This window comes from Bos taurus, chromosome 25 (assembly GCF_002263795.3).
Source record: "Bos taurus isolate L1 Dominette 01449 registration number 42190680 breed Hereford chromosome 25, ARS-UCD2.0, whole genome shotgun sequence".
Classification (NCBI taxonomy): Eukaryota; Metazoa; Chordata; class Mammalia; order Artiodactyla; family Bovidae; genus Bos; species Bos taurus.
Window position 1 is genome coordinate 17,071,312 of NC_037352.1, and position 17,610 is coordinate 17,088,921.

The 17,610-nt window shown below is 42.6% G+C and overlaps 1 protein-coding gene across 4 annotated transcripts in view; it reads left to right on the plus strand.

Moving 5' to 3' along the window:
* The window catches only part of TMC5 (transmembrane channel like 5), a 78,387-nt gene that overhangs the window by 56,040 nt on the left and 4,737 nt on the right, over positions 1-17,610 (plus strand). For all 4 annotated transcript variants that reach the window (XM_002697978.6, XM_010819332.4, XM_010819336.4 and 1 more), the window contains 7 exons: positions 668-746; positions 1,987-2,084; positions 3,497-3,592; positions 5,475-5,550; positions 5,731-5,864; positions 11,154-11,327; positions 13,667-13,745. In XM_002697978.6, coding sequence (XP_002698024.1) covers positions 668-746; positions 1,987-2,084; positions 3,497-3,592; positions 5,475-5,550; positions 5,731-5,864; positions 11,154-11,327; positions 13,667-13,745 — 736 coding nt within the window. The remainder of the gene's footprint in view (positions 1-667; positions 747-1,986; positions 2,085-3,496; positions 3,593-5,474; positions 5,551-5,730; positions 5,865-11,153; positions 11,328-13,666; positions 13,746-17,610) is intronic.

The window sequence follows — 17,610 nt, forward strand, 5'->3', positions numbered from 1 at the left end:
GGATATGCCCAAAAGAGAGTGTATCAGTCAGAATAAATGAGGTTAAACTGTGGTAACAAACATCCCTGCAACCCCCAACCCCCACTCCAAATTCACAGTGGTTTAGAACACAAGTATTTATTTCTTGTTCACGTTGCATGCCCTGTGTGGATTGGCAGGGAAATTTTGCTTACGTTAGTCACTCAGGGATTCAGGCTGATTGTCCTTCCAGAGGGAAGATGGTGAGTCTCACTGGCATTTAAATACTCTAGTCTAGAAGTGACACAAGATAACACACATTGTTTATGTTCACAGCCCATTTGCCAGAACTAGTCATATGCGCCCGGCCCCCACCAACCACAGGGGGCTTCCTTGGTGGCTCAGAGAGTAAAGAATCTGCCTGCAACATGGGAGACCTGGGTTCAATCCCCGGGTCGGGAAGATCCCCTGGAGGAGAAAATGGCAACTCATTCCAGTGTTCTTGCCTGGAGAATCCCCATGGACGGAGGAGCCTGGCAGGCTGCAGTTCATGGGGTCGCAAAGAGTTGGGCACAACCGAGCAACTAGAAGCACATAACTACAGGGGGCAGGAATTTCCATCCTACCATGTGCCCCAAATGAAATATTAGCAAGCATCTCCCATGACTGCCATGGAAGTAATGATAGTTGTTTTCTCTTCATGTTTTAGAAATATCTTTCTGAAAATATCAATCATTGGAATTCTGTGTTACTATTGGCTCAACACTGTGGCCCTGAATAGTGAAGAGGTAAGATTTCTATGCCGTTTTGCTTTAAGCTTGGCTTTGACCATCAGGGAGGAAGTGAGTTTCTCAACAGTTTCTGCCTATGATATTAGAGTAGATACCATGTTATTTTTCCCATCCATCTGTCCATCTACTTATCCATCTATTCATCTATCCATCTATCCATCCATTCACCCTTCCATCCATCCTTGGGCTTCCTACAGAAGTAACTAACTTCAAAAACTGACCATGTCGACCTTCCTGTTTATGCCAATCTGCTAAACCTCTAGGCCACTTTCTTAATCAAGAAGATATAAATTATTTTAAAATTATTGAAAGACACCAAACCATAGAAACAGGAAGCTCAAAGAACACTGAGCAAGAAAACACCCAAAGAAAGAAGTAAATTAAATTAAAAATTTTTAAAAACTCCAACTTGGCACATCAGATAGCATTACAGAAAACTAAAAACAAGGAGTAAGCCTTAAAAAAAACTAGACTATTTTTTAAAACTTTACCTATAGAGGATAAAGAATAGGAAAATGCAGGGGGTTACTTTTCATAGTACTCAAAAATTATTTTTTGAGAGTCTAGGACAATTCTTAAGTGTTGAAATAAAAAATACACCAACCAAGATTTCCATATTTGGTTAAATTATCCCTCAAAAGTGAAAGAAAAATAAAGACCTTCTCAGAAAAACAAATACTGCGGGAAATCATTTCCAGCAGACCTTCCACAAAAGAAAAGTTTAAAGAAGTCCTATAGACAGAGAAAAAATGATATAAATCAGAAGCTTCAATATAAAGAAAAATATAAAGAAAAGAAACATGTCAGAGAAGTATACATAAAAGTAAAATGAAATTAAAAAATTTTTTTAAGATATTGATTTTTCACAAGGTTAATAAGCAAAAGGAATGGAGGCATTATTAGCCATTGACACCTCCTGCTCTTCTTGGCTAAAAAACAGGATCCAGAAGGCATAGGACAAAGTGTTAAAGGGGAGAGGTAGTGAGACAGGAAAGTCTGGGTACATGAGGAGGGCAAGCCTTAATGGAGGAAGAAGGCGCACAGAAAGAGAATAAACACTCAGAAATAAACTCAGCCTAGAGATGCATTTCTGATGAGGGTGGGTCTGCTTTTCTGGGCACTCCAAGGCTCGATCAAACTAAGCTGCCAACTCCATTCTTATGAGACCAGGGGGGCAGCAACAGATGGCAACAGCCTCCTCCCGCATCCCAACCTCTCATTTGCCTTTGCTTTCCAGTGTTGGGAAACCCTCATTGGCCAAGAAATCTACCGGCTCCTGCTGATGGATTTTGTGTTCTCTTTAGCTGATTCCTTGCTGGGGGAGTTCCTGAGAAGGTAAATATTTGTCTGTCTTGAGTAATTAGTACCTGCTGCTGTAACTGAAGCCATAGCATTGGCTGAGCAGGAAGTATGGGTCCCTTCTGTACTCTAAGTGTACATTGTCCTAAGTCTGCCTATTGTCCTTAGGAATATTGTTTTCTTCTGAAGTAACTGAAATTTCACCTTGACAGTTCTGTTGTCAAAGTTCATTTAATTCAAGTGGCCCTTTATAAGCTCCTGAGAAAGAAAGTTCTATAAATGAAACACAGAAATGGAGTCGTTTGAAATCATATCCACCATAGATCATTTTAATCTTCTAGTGTATGTATATTCTTCCAGATTTTCTGTGCATGTCCTGCTCTGTATGTGTGTGCATGTTTGCGTGCTAAGTTGCAAAACTGCTGTGGAGTTGGTACAGTGAGAATACCTTGTCATCTTTCCATGTTTGTACCTATAGATTTATCTTATTGTTTTCATTGAATTTAATTAATAAATTAATTTTTAATTTAGACCCCAAGTGTGCAGGATTGGGGCAATATCATCATTGGCCCATGTATGGTCCTCTTTTATTTATTTACTCATGTATTTTATAATAATATTATGAGCATCTCATTCCTAATAGACATTTACTTATTTCACAAGCTGCCTTAGTAATAAGATGGCATGACGTAATGCTGATTCCTTCCTCAGTGGGTTGAATGCCAAATTTCCTCACTCAGTCTACCCTAACTCACTTTTAGTTCAGTCTCTGTCCAGAGTCTGGACATAAAGGTGAGAAAGTTTTGTTGTTATTTTTTTGTCTTTTATAGCAGTTTTTTTTTTTTTTTGGCAATTCTTCTGTATGAAAAAAAAATCAAAATGGTCTCAACTTTCTTCAGAATAAATGGGGACCTAGGTTTCCTCCTTGTGGATTTAGAAAACAGAAACACCATTAACTCAATAGCTGTAACTGGAAGCTGAGAATTTTTCAGTTTATTTGGGTTCAGAGGTGCTGAGTTTAAATATAGATTTAAACTATATTAAAATAAAGGTTTAAAAGAAAGATTTAAAAGCAAAAAGTGGTATAAAGAAGATAATAGGGTAATTTAAATAATCTCATTTAAATAATACCTATTTTAGTAAACCTATTAATAATTAGTTATCTGTTTAAGTAGTAGGTGGGATAATTTAAATAATGTTCTCTAGAAATTTTTGAACCACTTTAGCAGTATCTCCATTTGAATCCTTTGTGTTAATTCCATTTTCCCTTGATTCCCTCAATTATTTCTTCTAAAACATGCTCATACTTGGAACTTTTCGAAAACTTGCAAGGGTAATCATAACTTTATTCCAAACTGGTGAAAGCTTGTTCTCCTTTGTTGATTGTGGGGAATCTTTTGAAGGAGGGAGTTCATGGTTTGTGTACTAACCTCATCATATTTTCACAGAATCATTGGGATGCGGCTTATCACAAGTCTTGGCTTACAGGAGTTTGATATTGCCAGAAATGTGTTAGAACTCATCTATGCACAAACTCTGGTGTGGTAAGTTTTGAAATTCTTGGTTTGCTCAGTGGTTCCCACCTGACTGTGAACTTGGAGTTTTGGTGGCAATGCCCAGAACCTGTTGTTTTTCAAAGCTGCACAGATGATACCAAATTCAGCCAGTCTGAGGACCATGCATTCATGTCCCAGAGTGTTCTCTTCCTTTATGAGGACTTCAGCCAAGAATTGACACGGAGCAGGGACCCCAACCTGAAGGGCAACCTGGATAAACTTGGATTGTGGGGTTGGCTCTTCTACTCATTGAGGTCACTGAACTCTGAGCCTCAGTCTCCTCATCTGTCAAATGCACATAGTAAGAGCTGCCTTCGACTTAGTGGATGATTAAGTCAGGTGATATAAGAAATCTGCTCTTCAATCTCAAATAGGCCATACAACTGTAAAGCACCTTATTTCCCAACTCTTTAAAGTTGCCCTGGGTGATTTGGCTATATGCAAATAACTCAGTAATGTCAATGAATTTATTTTTGGGGATGGTGAAGACTTTTTCTTTATGTAGCTTAGGTGGTACGTTTGCTTACTGCCAAGACGCCACTGGCAACTGGACAGTTTACAAAGTCCTTTTACCCAATGAACAGGATGCCACTGGGCAAGTTATATATAAACTCTCGCTAAACCTTCATTTTCTAATCTGTTAATGGGGGAAATAGTAGCACCTACTTTATAGACTTTTGGTGAGGATTAAATGAGAAAATGCATGCATTAAATGCTTGGCGAGTAACTGACTCAGAAAGGTTTATTATATGACTGTTGTCATCCTTTTAAGGGCTCTTTTTTAAAATTTGTAGTACAAAACACATAACCTAAAATTTACCATCTTAACCAGCCTTCCTGTTTTGTTTGGCTTGTCTATCACTGGACTGTTTTTGACTTTATATTCTCTTTTATGTTGTTTGCTTTTTATAAACTTAAATACATTTAAATGAGTCTTTATCATCATCAATGGAAAATCATGTCATTTGACTTGAAATTCCAAGTCATTTGAAAAATAAAATCAAACCCATCATAAAAAGTAAAACTCTAGCTAGATGCTGCTATTAAGGCTCTCAATCTAAAGACTACCTGTTTTTTTTTGTTTTTTTTTTAAGGAGGTTGGCAAGTGTTAGGATTTAAAGACACCAGCACCCAAGCTGATATTTTCTTCCTTTGGCCTCAGCATTGGGGAGAATTAAAGAGCGAGGGCCCTTCTCCTTTGTAACAATGCAGTTTAATGCTTGTCCTGGCAGGACGTCAGGCCTTCTCGAATGCCAGATGAGTAGGCGGAGTTCACGTCCCGCATTTGGGACACCTGGGCGAGGCCTGCCCGAAGGCCATCTGGTGGTTTAACTAATTGCCAAGTGGGTAACGTTCTCTGCAGAATCTCTTTCCTAGAACTGTGGATTCTGGATATGGTGGGGATTTGCCGGGTTTGCCATATTGGAAGCAGTCCCCCTCTGTATGAGTTTTCTAGCGCTTTGATAATAAAGTACCACAGGTACTTTAAATGGTGGCTATTTATTAAATAATAAACCGCACGAATTTATTTTCTCACAATTCCGGAGGCTTGAAATCCCAGATCAAGGTGTTGGCAGGGTTGACTTCGCCTGAGGCTCCAACCTTGGCCTGTAGATGGCGCCTTCACCCTGGACCCTCACATGTCCTCTTCCCTCTGTGTGTCAGTTAGGGCCCACAGGAGGTGAGTGACCTCATTTTACCTTAATTGTCTCTTTCAAGGCCCTATTTCCAAACACATTCTGAGGTATTGGGGTTATGACTTCAACAAATGAGTTTGGAGGGACACAGTGCAGCCTGTAACACCCTCTCCCTTCCCCCCACACCCGTCGTTAACCCATTCCCTGCACCTTCCCTCCCCACTCTCTCATAGGATTGGAACCTTCTTCTGTCCTCTGCTGCCCTTTATCCAAATGATTACTCTTTTCATCATGTTCTACGTCAAAAATGTGAGTCAGTCTGAAGTTGGAACCAATTGGCTTTGCAGTCCCATATGACCCAGTGGTGGTTGAAATTGGGTGAGGGGGTGGTGGTGCTGGGAAGGGTATCAGGGAACTGGTGTCTAGCTGGAGTCCCCTTGGCCTGCTCCTCTGGCCGCACAAGAGAGGTGATTGCATCTCTTTCTTCAGATCAGCCTGATGATGAATTTCCAGCCTCCGAGCAAAGCATGGCGGGCCTCGCAGATGATGACTTTCTTCATCTTTCTGCTTTTCTTCCCATCCTTCACTGGGGTCCTGTGCACCCTGGCCATCACCATCTGGAGGTAGGAGATGGCAGCCTTGGAGGAGCGGGTGTTTTAAAATGTAGGTTTTTATCATTCTTCAGATATTGTGAGACCAACGGATCGGAAGGCCACTGCCACTGAAAAAATAATTGGTCAAGAAGCAACAGTTAGAACCAGACACGGAACAATGAACTGGTTCAAAATTGGGAAAGGAGTCCATCAAGGCTGTATATTGTTACCTTGTTTGTTTAACTTATATGCAGAGTACATCATGTGAAATGCTGGACTAGATGAATCACAAGCTGGAATCTTAGCCATCTTATTTAAAAGTGTATAGTTCAGTAGAGTTAAATATATTCACATTGTTTAGCTACAGACTTCTGGAACTTCTTCATCTTATGAAATTGAAAGTCTATACTTGCCAAACTCTGTAATTTTCCCTCTCCCCTCCTCTGTCCTCCCAGCACTTTCTACTTTGTTTCAATGATTTGGACTACTTTAGATATGTCGTGCAGAGTACATCATGAGAAACGCTGGGCTGGATGAAGCACAAGCTGGAATCAAGATTGCCAGGAGAAATATCAATAACTTCAGATAGGCAGATGACACCACCCTTATGGCAGAAAGAGAAGAACTAAAGAGCCGAAAGAGGAGAGTGAAAAAGTTGGCTTAAAACTCAGCATTCAGAAAATTAAGATCATGGCATCTGGTCCCATCACTTCATGGCAAATAGATGGGGAAACAATGGAAACAGTGACAGATTTTATTTTCTGGGCTCCAAAATCACTGCAGTTGGTAACTGCAGCCATGAATTAGAAGATAGTTGCTCCTGGAAAGAAAAGCTATGACCAACCTAGACAGCAAATTAAAAAGCAGAGATATTACATTGTGACAAAAGTCCATGTAGTCAAAGCTATGATTTTTCCAGTAGTCATCTATGGATGTGGGAGTTGGACCATAAAGAATGCTGAACACTGAGGAATTGATGATTTTGAACTGTGTTCCTGGAGAAGACTCTTGAGAGTCCCTTGGACAGCCTCTCTCTTTCTGCCATTAGGGTGGTGTCATCTGCATACCAAGTCCCCTTGGTAGCCAACAGATGCTATGATCTAGGGATTAATACATCCCAGTTTGGTCACCACCTGACAGGTGCCCAGTCTTGACTGGCACAGCCCCCTCACTTCCTCCAGGTCATGCAGGTTCCCAGCTGGGGAGAATCCAGGTCTCCACACAGAGAACAGAACATCCTCTAATGAACTGAAAGGTCCGTCTGGTCAGGCTTCTTCTTACCCCTCCAACCTCACTTTCACTTTCTTGATGAGAGCTATAACCAACCTCAGTTCAGTCCAGTTCAGTCGCTCAGTCGTGTCCAACTCTTTGTGACCCCACGGACTGCAGCACATGAGGCTTCCCTGTCCATCACCAACTTTCAGAGCTTGCTCAAACTCATGTCCATCAGGTCGGTGATGCCATCCAACCATCCTCTGTCATCCCTTTCTCCTCCTGCCTTCAATCTTTCCCAGCATTGAGGTCTTTACCAATGAGTCAGTTCTTCCCATCAGGTGGCCAAAGTATTGGAGTTTCAGCTTCAACTTCAGTCCTTCCAATGAATATTCAGGACTGATTTCCTTTAGGATTGACTGGTTTGATCTCCTTGCTGTCCAAGGGACTCTCAAGAGTCTTCTCCAACACCACAGTTCAAAAGCATCAATTTTTCAGTACTCAGCTTTCTTTATAGTCCAGTTCTTACATTCATACGTGACTACTGGAAAACCCATAGCTTTGACTAGATGGACCTTTGTTGGTAAAGTAATGTCTCTGCTTTTTATTATGCTGTCTAGTTTTGTCATAGCTTTTCTTCCAAAGAGCAAGCGTCTTTTAATTTCACGGCTGCAGTCATCATCTGCAGTGATTATGGAGCCCCCCCCCCCCAAAATAAAGTCTCTCACTGTTTCCATTGTTTAGACAGCAAACAATGAGTCCCTTGGACTGGAAGGAGATCCAACCAGTCAATCCTAAAGGAAATCAGTCCTGAATATTCATTGGACGGACTGATGCTGGAGCTGAATCTCCAATACTTTGGCCACCTGATGCGAAGAACTGATTCATTGGTAAAGACCTTGATGCTGGGAAAGATTGAAGGCAGGAGGAGAAGGGGACGACAGAGGATGTGATGGTTGGATGGCATTACCGACCTGATGGATATGAGTATGAGCAAGCTCTGGGAGTTGGTGAAGGACAGGGAAGCCTGGTGTGCTGCAGTCCATGGGGTTGCAAAAAGTTAGACATGACTGAGCGACCAAACTGACTGAGTGCACAGCAAAGAGTCAAACCAGTCAATCCTAAAGGAAATCAACTCTGAATATTCATTGGAAGGACTGATGCTTAAGCAGAAGCTCCAATATTTTGGCCACCTGATGTGAAGAGCCGACTCATTGGAAAAGACCCTGATGCTGAGAAAGATTTAAGGCAGGAGGAGAAAGGGATGACAGAGGATGAGATGGTTGGATGGCATCACCGACTCAATGGACATGAATTTGAGCAAACTCCAGGAGATAATGAAGGACAGGGAAGCCTGGCGTGCTGCAGTCCATGGGGTTGCAAGGAATCGGGTGTGGCCAAGCCACTGAACAACAGCAACAATAAATACAGATCCCAAAGGAGGGGACCTGTCCCACCATGGGGGCCACGTGGGGAGGAGGCACCGGCATCTGTCAGAGGCAGAGAGAGAGAGTAGTAAATGTGGGCAGAAGTCTTTACTGTGGTTTCAGTGGGAGGAGAAGGCAAGGCAGGGTCAGCAGGCTTAGGAGGGGCAAATGTGAATAATCTCATTGGGCTCTGGGGTGTAGGGGCCATCTGGGGTAGTCTGGTACCTGGCACTGGTGGTGGGGGCAGAGGAACAATGGCCCAGAGTGTGAAAGCTTGAGAGAGGAGGTGGGGTGGGATGTGGGGTGGGTGTTGGTTTGCATATGAAAGACGTGCTTTGTAGGCTAGCCCTGGGAAAGGCAGTCTCTCTAGCATCAGTAAGGCCCCAGATGTTACAGATCAGAATAAAAAGACATGCTTCATTCAGTGTTTAGCCCAAGTTCCCTTGGTAACCAACAGATGCTATCACCAAGGGAGGAATACATCTGAGTTTGGTCACCACCTGTCAGGTGCCCCATCTTGACTGGCACAGGCCCCTCACTTCCTCCAGGTCCTGCACGTTCCCAGCTGGGGAGAAGCCTGGTCTCCGCACAGAGAACAGAACTTCCTCTAATGAACTGAAAGGCCCCATCTGGTCAGGCTCCCTTTCACCCCTGCAACCTCACTTCCCATGGCTCCATCCTTCCCCAGTCTCTCAGTCTGTTCAGGGTCATCTGTTTGAAGTGCTCTCCCTGCTCTCTTTGCTTGACCTCTCCTCTCTCAGCTCAAAAGTCGTGTTGAAGATCTGCCCTTCGTGACCATCCCCATCTTCTGTGCATTCCCTTCTCCTCCCTTTCTCTCTCAGGGTGGTTTCCTTTCTTCATTTCCTAGTTCACGCCAGAAATGCCTTTGAATCTTTGTTTAGTTGTACCCTCACTGCTTGACCATCTTTCCCATTAGAACCTGGGAGGCAGGTATCATGTCTGTCCTGTTTACTGTGGGCTCGCCAGGGCTTAGTATCTAGCACAGTCCCCACTACTGATCTCGAGGAGACAGCAGTGAGTGGTGGCTTGAAGCAGGATCGTAGTTCCCTGCCCAGGAATTGAACCTGGGTAGCCTGGGTGAAAAGCAGGAATCTTAGCTGCTAGACCAGGAAGGGCTAGAAGCTAGAAGCAAAATTTCCCTGGCTCTTACCATGCTTGAAAGCAAGAGTGTTTTAAGGAGGCAAAAACTGTAAAACTACAGTTTTTTTCCCCTACAAAAAAAAAACTGTACAAAGTTTATTATTAGAGATGCAGTACAGTAAGTGGGTGAGCACACAGAGAAACAATTTTTTTTAATTTAAGACAAAGGCAAGACAGAGATACACACATGGAGAGAAAGGGTGTGAGCTTCCTCCAGTAAAGAGGATAAATCATTTATCTAGGGCATTTTTTCTGGGTCTTTGTTTACCTTTGGCCAATATCTTGTTTTTCCACAAAATACCTGCCCTGGAAACTTTCTCCAACATGCATGCTCACCTTTTAGCCAAGATGGATTCTAGCACAGAGGTGTGTGGGAGGCTTGGCATCACCTATTATAGGGTGGTGCCCCCTCCTTTTTAACCCCAAGGAGCCTTCTACAGATGTGTAGTTGGGGAGGTCTTCTTGACCTCAAGAATGAGAAAATGTGGTCTCTTTATCTTTTATCTGGGCAAGACTCAGCTCCTCTCTCCCTCTGCCATTGCGGGTGTGCTGTCACTTCAGTCGTGTCCGACTCTTTTGGGATCCCACGGACTGTAGCCCGCCAGGCTTCTCTGTCCATGGGGATTCTCCAGGTGAGAGTACTGGAGTTGGGTTGCCATTTTCTTTTCCAGCCCTTACCATTACTGTTCTCTCAAGTGTCCACTGGAGACAAAGTCCAGCTATTTACCCTGTTCCTGTGGTTATTTCTACCTGGATGTGTAAACAGAAGGCTGAGTGTAAATGTCTCACCTGGAGCCCATCTATGTCTTGCCTCGAGAAATATAAACAGGAGGCTAGTTGTAAATGTCTGGTCTGGAGCCCATCTATCTCCTGCCTCAGTTACAAGTTCAGTGGGCCTTTGTCAAATGAATGAGCAAATGAATGAGCAAATGAATGCACAAGGAAGTTGACTTTTTAGAATACTTGCAGAACTGGAACTTGGCAGCTTCAGGGCAGGCTCCTCAGTTGCAAGATGTTCTCAGTTGTCTCACCGCGTTGGCTCTTTTCTCTCTTCCTATTCAGTTCTTGGTGCCTTCTAGTTTCTGCTTGTTCACAACTGACTTCATGTGGCCATTATTACAGCTCTAGCTTCCCTAGATTACAGCCTCCCCTCTTTGTATTTCCTAGTTCAAGTTCCTAAGGAAGAGAGTCCTATCGCCCCAGTTCATTTCTTTGTGCCAGGACACAGCTAAGGTCACAACCTGGTCTTTGGATTGGATCAAGTTGGATCCAAGTTGGATTAGATCAGTTGGATCAAGTGATCCTGCTGTCCAAAAGCTGGTCCTCAGAATACAGGTCATGAGTACAAAACACACCAGCTGGGCCTGTGAGTGAAAGGGTTTCCTTTGGAAGGGGATATGGATGGAGCAGGCAAGGATCACTGGTTCCAGGTTAAGAGCCCAGAAAGGACTGGGCTAGTCTAGAAAAACTATACCTGAGTCTGGCGCTAGAGATGTTTCCCTGTCCCTTGTTTTATCAGATTGAAACCTTCAGCTGACTGTGGTCCGTTTCGAGGTCTGTCCTTCTTCATTGAGTCCATCTACAGGTGGATCAACACCCTGAATCAAACGCCCAGCTACCTGTGGGTTGTTTGGATCTACCAGAACCTCATCGGGAGCGTGCACTTCTTCTTCATCCTCACCCTCATTGTCTTGTAAGTGGTGTTCTTCGGAAGACTAGAGGGGGAAATACCAACTCAACTCAGCATGCGGGCGGCTAGGCTTGGGAGGGGCGGGTGTTCGGTGGGAAGGCGAAGACTGCAGCACGGCTCAGTGTTCTGCGTCATCCCAACTCTGCTCTTGAATTTTTCTAGGAGTTATTTAATATCTTGTCCTTTTTGGGGGGTCTGTTTATGAATAAAGGAACACCTGCTCTGCTCCCTCTTAAGATTTAACATGAAAACAAAAAGAAAAAAACTGGGTGTGAGAATGCTTAGGGAAATTACTATGTGATTCTTTTTGAGGTTGTGACTATCTTAAAGTGGATTGGGCATTATTGATATATGGGTTAGTGTACTTTCATTTTCAAACTTTAAAATGATTTCTAACTTCTTATGAAAAAGCGGAAGATCTGCCAAGACTGGACTCCTTTTCCTGCAGGAACAGTAGGTCTGCTGACGGCTGCTCCTCTTTAGACCGAGAAGGCAATGGCACCCCACTCCAGTACTCTTGCCTGGAGAATCCCAGGGACGGGGGAGCCTGGTGGGCTGCCGTCTATGGGGTCGCACAGAGTTGGACACGACTGAAGTGACTTAGCAGCAGCAGCAGCTCCTCTTTAGAAGCCAAATTCTGATGGCTGAGCTTGTCCGTCCTCACACAGAGACACAACTCAACAGCACAGCCTAGTGGAGCCAGCTGATGCCAATTGTTGAGTGACCCCTGGATTTTACAGGTGGAAGTGCTAAGACTTGCAGAGACAGGGATAGTTCCCATGCTGTAGAGTCTATTTATTGTAGAGGAGGCTGGAACCTGGGTCTCCTAGCTCTTGGTCATGCTCTCCCTCCCAACACTGGTTTGCCTTTGGCCTCCTTACTTAAAACCGGAAGTTCTTCTGTCTTGCTCTTCCAAACTTCTAATTCCCTGGGGAGCTTGTGAGAAATGCAAACTCTCAGCCCTACCCTGACCTATTGCATCTGCTTTTTAACAAAATCCCAGTAAGTCTATATCACACGGAAGTTTGAATAGCACTGTCCATATTCCCAAACTCTGGCTACACATTAGAAGCATATACACTGAAAAAATACTGCTCGGGAGTTCCCTGGTAGCCTAGTGGTAGGGATTTTGGGTTTTCACTGCTGTGCCCAGGTTCAGTCCCAGCTCTGAGAACTGAAATCCCACAAGCCAAGAGGCCAAAAAATAAATAAATAAAATAAGTTAAAAATACTGTTAAGGACTTCCCTGGTGGTCCAATGGTTGGGAATCTGCCTGCTAATTCAGGAGACACAGCTTTGATCCCTGGTCTGGGAAGATTCCAAATGCCTTGGGGCAACTAAGCCTGTGTACCACAACTACTGAAATTCGTACTCTGCAACAAGAGAAGCCGTTGCAATAAGCTTGTGCACCGAAACTAGAGAGAAAGCCTTGTGCCGCAACCAAGACCTAACGCAGCCAAAAATAAATAAATGTGTTGTTGTTTGTTGTTTGGTCCCTAAGTTGTGTCTGACTCTTTTGTGACCCAGGGGACGGTAGCCCATCAGGTTTCTCCGTCCATGGGATTTCCCAGGCAAGAATACTGGAGTGGGTTGCAATTTCCTTCCCCAGGCGATTGTCTGGATCCAGGGATTGAACCAGGTCTCCTGCTTGACCAGCAGATTCTTTACCACTGAGCCACCAGGGGAGCCCCCAAATAAATAAATAATAATAAAAATACTGTTAAATGTTTTCAGCACAGAAAAAGAAATAATAATCATGTGACATGAGGGAGTGTTAGCTAACACCATGATAGTAATCATATTGCAATATATAAAGGTGTCAAATCAACACCTTAAGCGTACTCAATGTTGTATATCAATTCTATCTCAATTTAAAAAATTAAAGTAAAACTAGATTGGGGTAAAATTTGCATAACTATATGAAGTAACTAAAACTCATTGAATTACACTCAAAATGAGTACATTTTGTAGTATGTCAACCATGCCTCAACAAAGCTATAAAAAGAAGAAAAGATACTGATGCCTGCCCTCGTGCTCAAAAAAGCTCGATTAATTGATCTGAGGAGGGGCCACGGCAGGAGTCTTTTCTCCACTTCTCAGGTGATTTATGTGTAGAATCCTGAGGACTATTGCTATAATGAAGTTAACCTCTAAGTCACTCAGATACAATTTTGCAGGAACACTGGCTGGGCCAACATCCATCTGTACGCAAATATACGCATTCCTATGTACCCAATTGAAATTAGGAGCCTGCAAAGCATTGGAGAGAGCGTCTGCCATTCTTTCTTTCCTGAAAAGCATTGGAGAGAGCGTCTGCCATTCTTTCTTTTCTTCTCTTCCAGAATCATCACTTACCTTTACTGGCAGATCACAGAGGGAAGGAAGATTATGATAAGACTGCTCCATGAACAGATCATTAATGTAAGTCCCATTGGACCCCTTTTTTACCCTCCCCACCTTTAACATTCTGTAATGAAAATTTTCAAACATCATCCAATCTAGAGTATAGTAGAATGAACCTTCCCACCACCCAGCCCTGACCACCATCAACATTTGTGCACTCTTATGTCCTCTACACTGTCCCTTTGCTGTAAATCTCTGGGTTATTTTCAAGCAAATCCTGGCCTTTATATCATTTTATCTATAGACTCTTTCATATTCTTTTAAAAAACATAACCACAGTACCAATCATCACACCTAAAAAAATTAATAATACCTTACTATCATCTTATAGTCAGTCAAAGGCCAGATTTCCCCAGCTGTCCAGTTAATGTCTTTTTACAGCAGGATTACTCAAGTAAAAAATCTGGAAAAGTGTCACATGTTGCATTTGGTTGATGTGTCTTTACCGTTTCTTTCAATCTCTAACTGTTCACACCTCCTTCTTCTCTTGCCACTTATTGTTGAAGAAACCAGGTCATTTGTCCTGCAGTAGTTCCCTCCTTCTGGATATATCTGAGTTTCAACTCTGCAGTGGTGTTTAATAGGTTTTTTTTTTTTTATTTCCTGTAAATGAATGGTGAAATTCAAAGACCTGATTAAGTCCAGATTAAATTTTTTAGCCAGAATAATTCTGGCTTTAAGTCAATATTTCTCATGGGATTATCTCATAACATAAAATGTCTGATCGTCTTCTTTTTTGTATCTGAAGAACGATCAGTGGGTCCATGCTTGGTCAGCTAACCTATCCATCATAAAGCTTCCCAGCAGTCTTTCAGCTAATGGATTTAGCAGCCTTTGATGAGTATAGTCCATAGGGTTGCAAAGAGTCAGACACGACTGAAGTGACTCAGCATGCCCGCACGCCTTTTTATTCATTGTCCATTTATTTCATTAGGGATTGCAAAATAGTGGTACTCTAATTCTAGAATTTCTTCTGCATTTATTAGCTGGAATTCTTCTATAAAAGAAGAATTTTTGCTCATCAACTGTTAGAGCACCTTCAAATACCTTCAGGAGAGGAAAGATGAGGTTAAATACATGACTCCCTTTATTTACCTGTTTTCCAAATGATGATTCAGTCCTCCAGTGTATTCGTTTGCTAGGGCTGCAAAGCAAGTACCATAAATGTGGCAGCTTAAAACAACAGAGATGTATTGCCTCACAGTTCTGGAGGCCGGAAGTCCAAAGCCAAGTTGTCAGCAGGGTTGCTTCCTTCCAAAGCTCAGAGCAAGAGTCTCCTCCCTACCTCTCTCATTTTTTCTGGTGGCTGCTGACTAACCTTTGCGTTTCTTGGCATAACTTCATAACTCCCATCTCTGCCTTCATCTTCACAGGGTCTCTTTCTCTCTTTGTCTGTTTCTCCTTCTCGCCTAAGAACTTCTCACTGAATTTAAGGTTCATCCTCATCCACGATGATCTCATATAAAAAAAAACCTTTAATTTAATTACATCTGCAAAGACTCTATTTCCAATAAAACTATATTCACAGGTGGTGGGGTTTGAATAAGAATAACTTAAACATATCTTTTAAAAGGAAGACACTATTCAACTCACTAAACCTAGAACCTCCAAATATGGCCAATGAGAAGTTATTATGAATTAATAGATTTAAGTATGTGTTGGCATCTTTCAATTGTAACCATTTGTTTATGCTTAAAATAGTCTCATCCTTTGCTAGAAGAAATCCTTTTGAATTAGCTCCTCAGTTCTTTTGACATGATCCCAGGAGTCTTGGGTTGCTTCCTTGTTCTCTGGAAAGATAAGATGGTCTGGACTCATCTTGTTCATTTCCTGTCCCAGAATAGAAATTAGGCATTTCTTCAAGGAGTCCTGATCAAATGGTATTTAGAGATCAAAGTCTGGACACGGAGAGATGGTCATTGCTACTGGGCTAGTTCCCTTTTCTTCTAAATACCAATGTAACTGTGAGCACTTATGTCTGAAAATATGAGGAAGAAGCAGGACACTATAGGAGTCTATCTGCTTGAATCTTTGGGGCTTCAGATTACTTGAGTTGGCACATTTCATGTTGTAAAGAAAGAGTATTGGTTAGTTGTTGATGTTGGCCAGTCGCTAAGTTGTGTCCCACTCCTGGCAACCCCATGAACTGCAGCATACTAGGCTTCCCTGTCTTTCACTATCTCCTGAAGTTTGCTCAAATTCTTGTCTATTGACTCACTGATGCTATCTAACCATCTCATCCTCTGCTGCTCTCTTCTCCTTTTGTCTTCAATCTTTCCCAGCATCAGGGTCTTTTCCAATGAGTTGGCTCTTCATATCAGGTGGCCAAAGTATTGGAGCTTAAACTTCAGCATCAGTCCTTCCAATGAATATTCAGGGTTGATTTTCCTTTAGGACTGGCTGGTTTGCAAGAAGACTTGTGGTCCAAGGGACTCTCAAGGGTCTTCTCCAACACCACAATTTGAAAGCATCAATTCTTAGGGGCTCAGCCTTCTTCATGGTCCAACTCTCACATCCATACATGACTAGTGGAAAAACCATGGCTTTGACTGTATGGACCTTTGTTGGCAAAATGATGTATCTGCTCTTTAATATGCTGTCTAAGTTTGTCATGGGGCTTCTCAGGTGGCTCTAGTGGTAAAGAACCTGCCTGCCAATACAGGAGAGTCATAAGAGATTGAGGTTTGATCCCTGGGTCAGGAAGATCCCCTGGAGGAGGGCATGGAAACCCACTCCAGTGATCTTGCCTGGAGAATCCCATGGACAGAGGAGCCTGGTGGGATATGGTTCATGGATCAGAGTCAGTCACAACTGAGCCTGCACACATGCTAGATTTGTCGTTCCTTTCCTTCCAAGAAGCAAGTGTCTTTTAATTTCATGGATGCACCCAACATCCACGGTCATTTTGGAGCCCAAGAAAATGAAATCTGTCACTGTTTCCACTTTTTCACCTTCTATTTGCCATGAAGTGATGGGAACCAGATGCCATGATCTTAGTATTTTTGATGGGTTAGTTAGCTAAGCTCTTTCCCACCTATCCCCAGAAGCATTACCCATAGTTTTCTGATGCAACATTGAATGTTTGGGGCAAGTCTTATGATGATTTCAATGTGGGAGGGATTTGATGTTAAAGCTTTCTGTTGTAAGAGTAGTGTCAGGTAAACTCAGGAGTTACTGGGATGACATCATTTCAGGAAGGCACCATAGACATCATGCAGATCTGCCTGCCTGGGAGTCTTGCCCGGAATGTGGGCCACAAAGATGGGGTTGCTGTCTCTAAAAGAACTCAAAGAGACTGGGAATAGGCTCAGGAACAGTCATTTCAAAACTCCTGGTTCCTTGTTAAAATTGCAAATTCTTATTACCCTTCCTTCCTCCAAGCAATAGAGGCAACAGATAACATTTTGTTGAGCACTTATTGATGCCTGGCATTGTGCTAAGTGATGAACAAAGATTCTTATTTAATTTTTACTACTCACTTTATAGCACATTCATTTCTTTAACCTCTATTTTTAAATTAAGGAAATGGATGCTTATAGAGTGAAGCAACCTGCCCAAAGTCACAGGGCTAGTAATAGTGGGATTTGAATCAGGCAGCTCCAAAGTTTATGCTCTCAGCTACAGTGCAACTTTGCCTCCTGAGTCAAAATTCTGTTGGGCAAAGCCTATGAGTTTGTAGTCTTGCAATCTCTCCAGGTAATTCTAATTCACACTTGAGTAAGAAAACAGTTGCTACAGACCAGAGATTTTCAAACAAGTTGGCCACATCCAAGACAGCTGGGGAACTTATTAAAAGTACCAATTACCATGGACAGCTCTTTCTTACAGAAGAATTCAATTACTAAATGTAGAAAGAATAAGGGAAATAGAAGGCCATTATAAA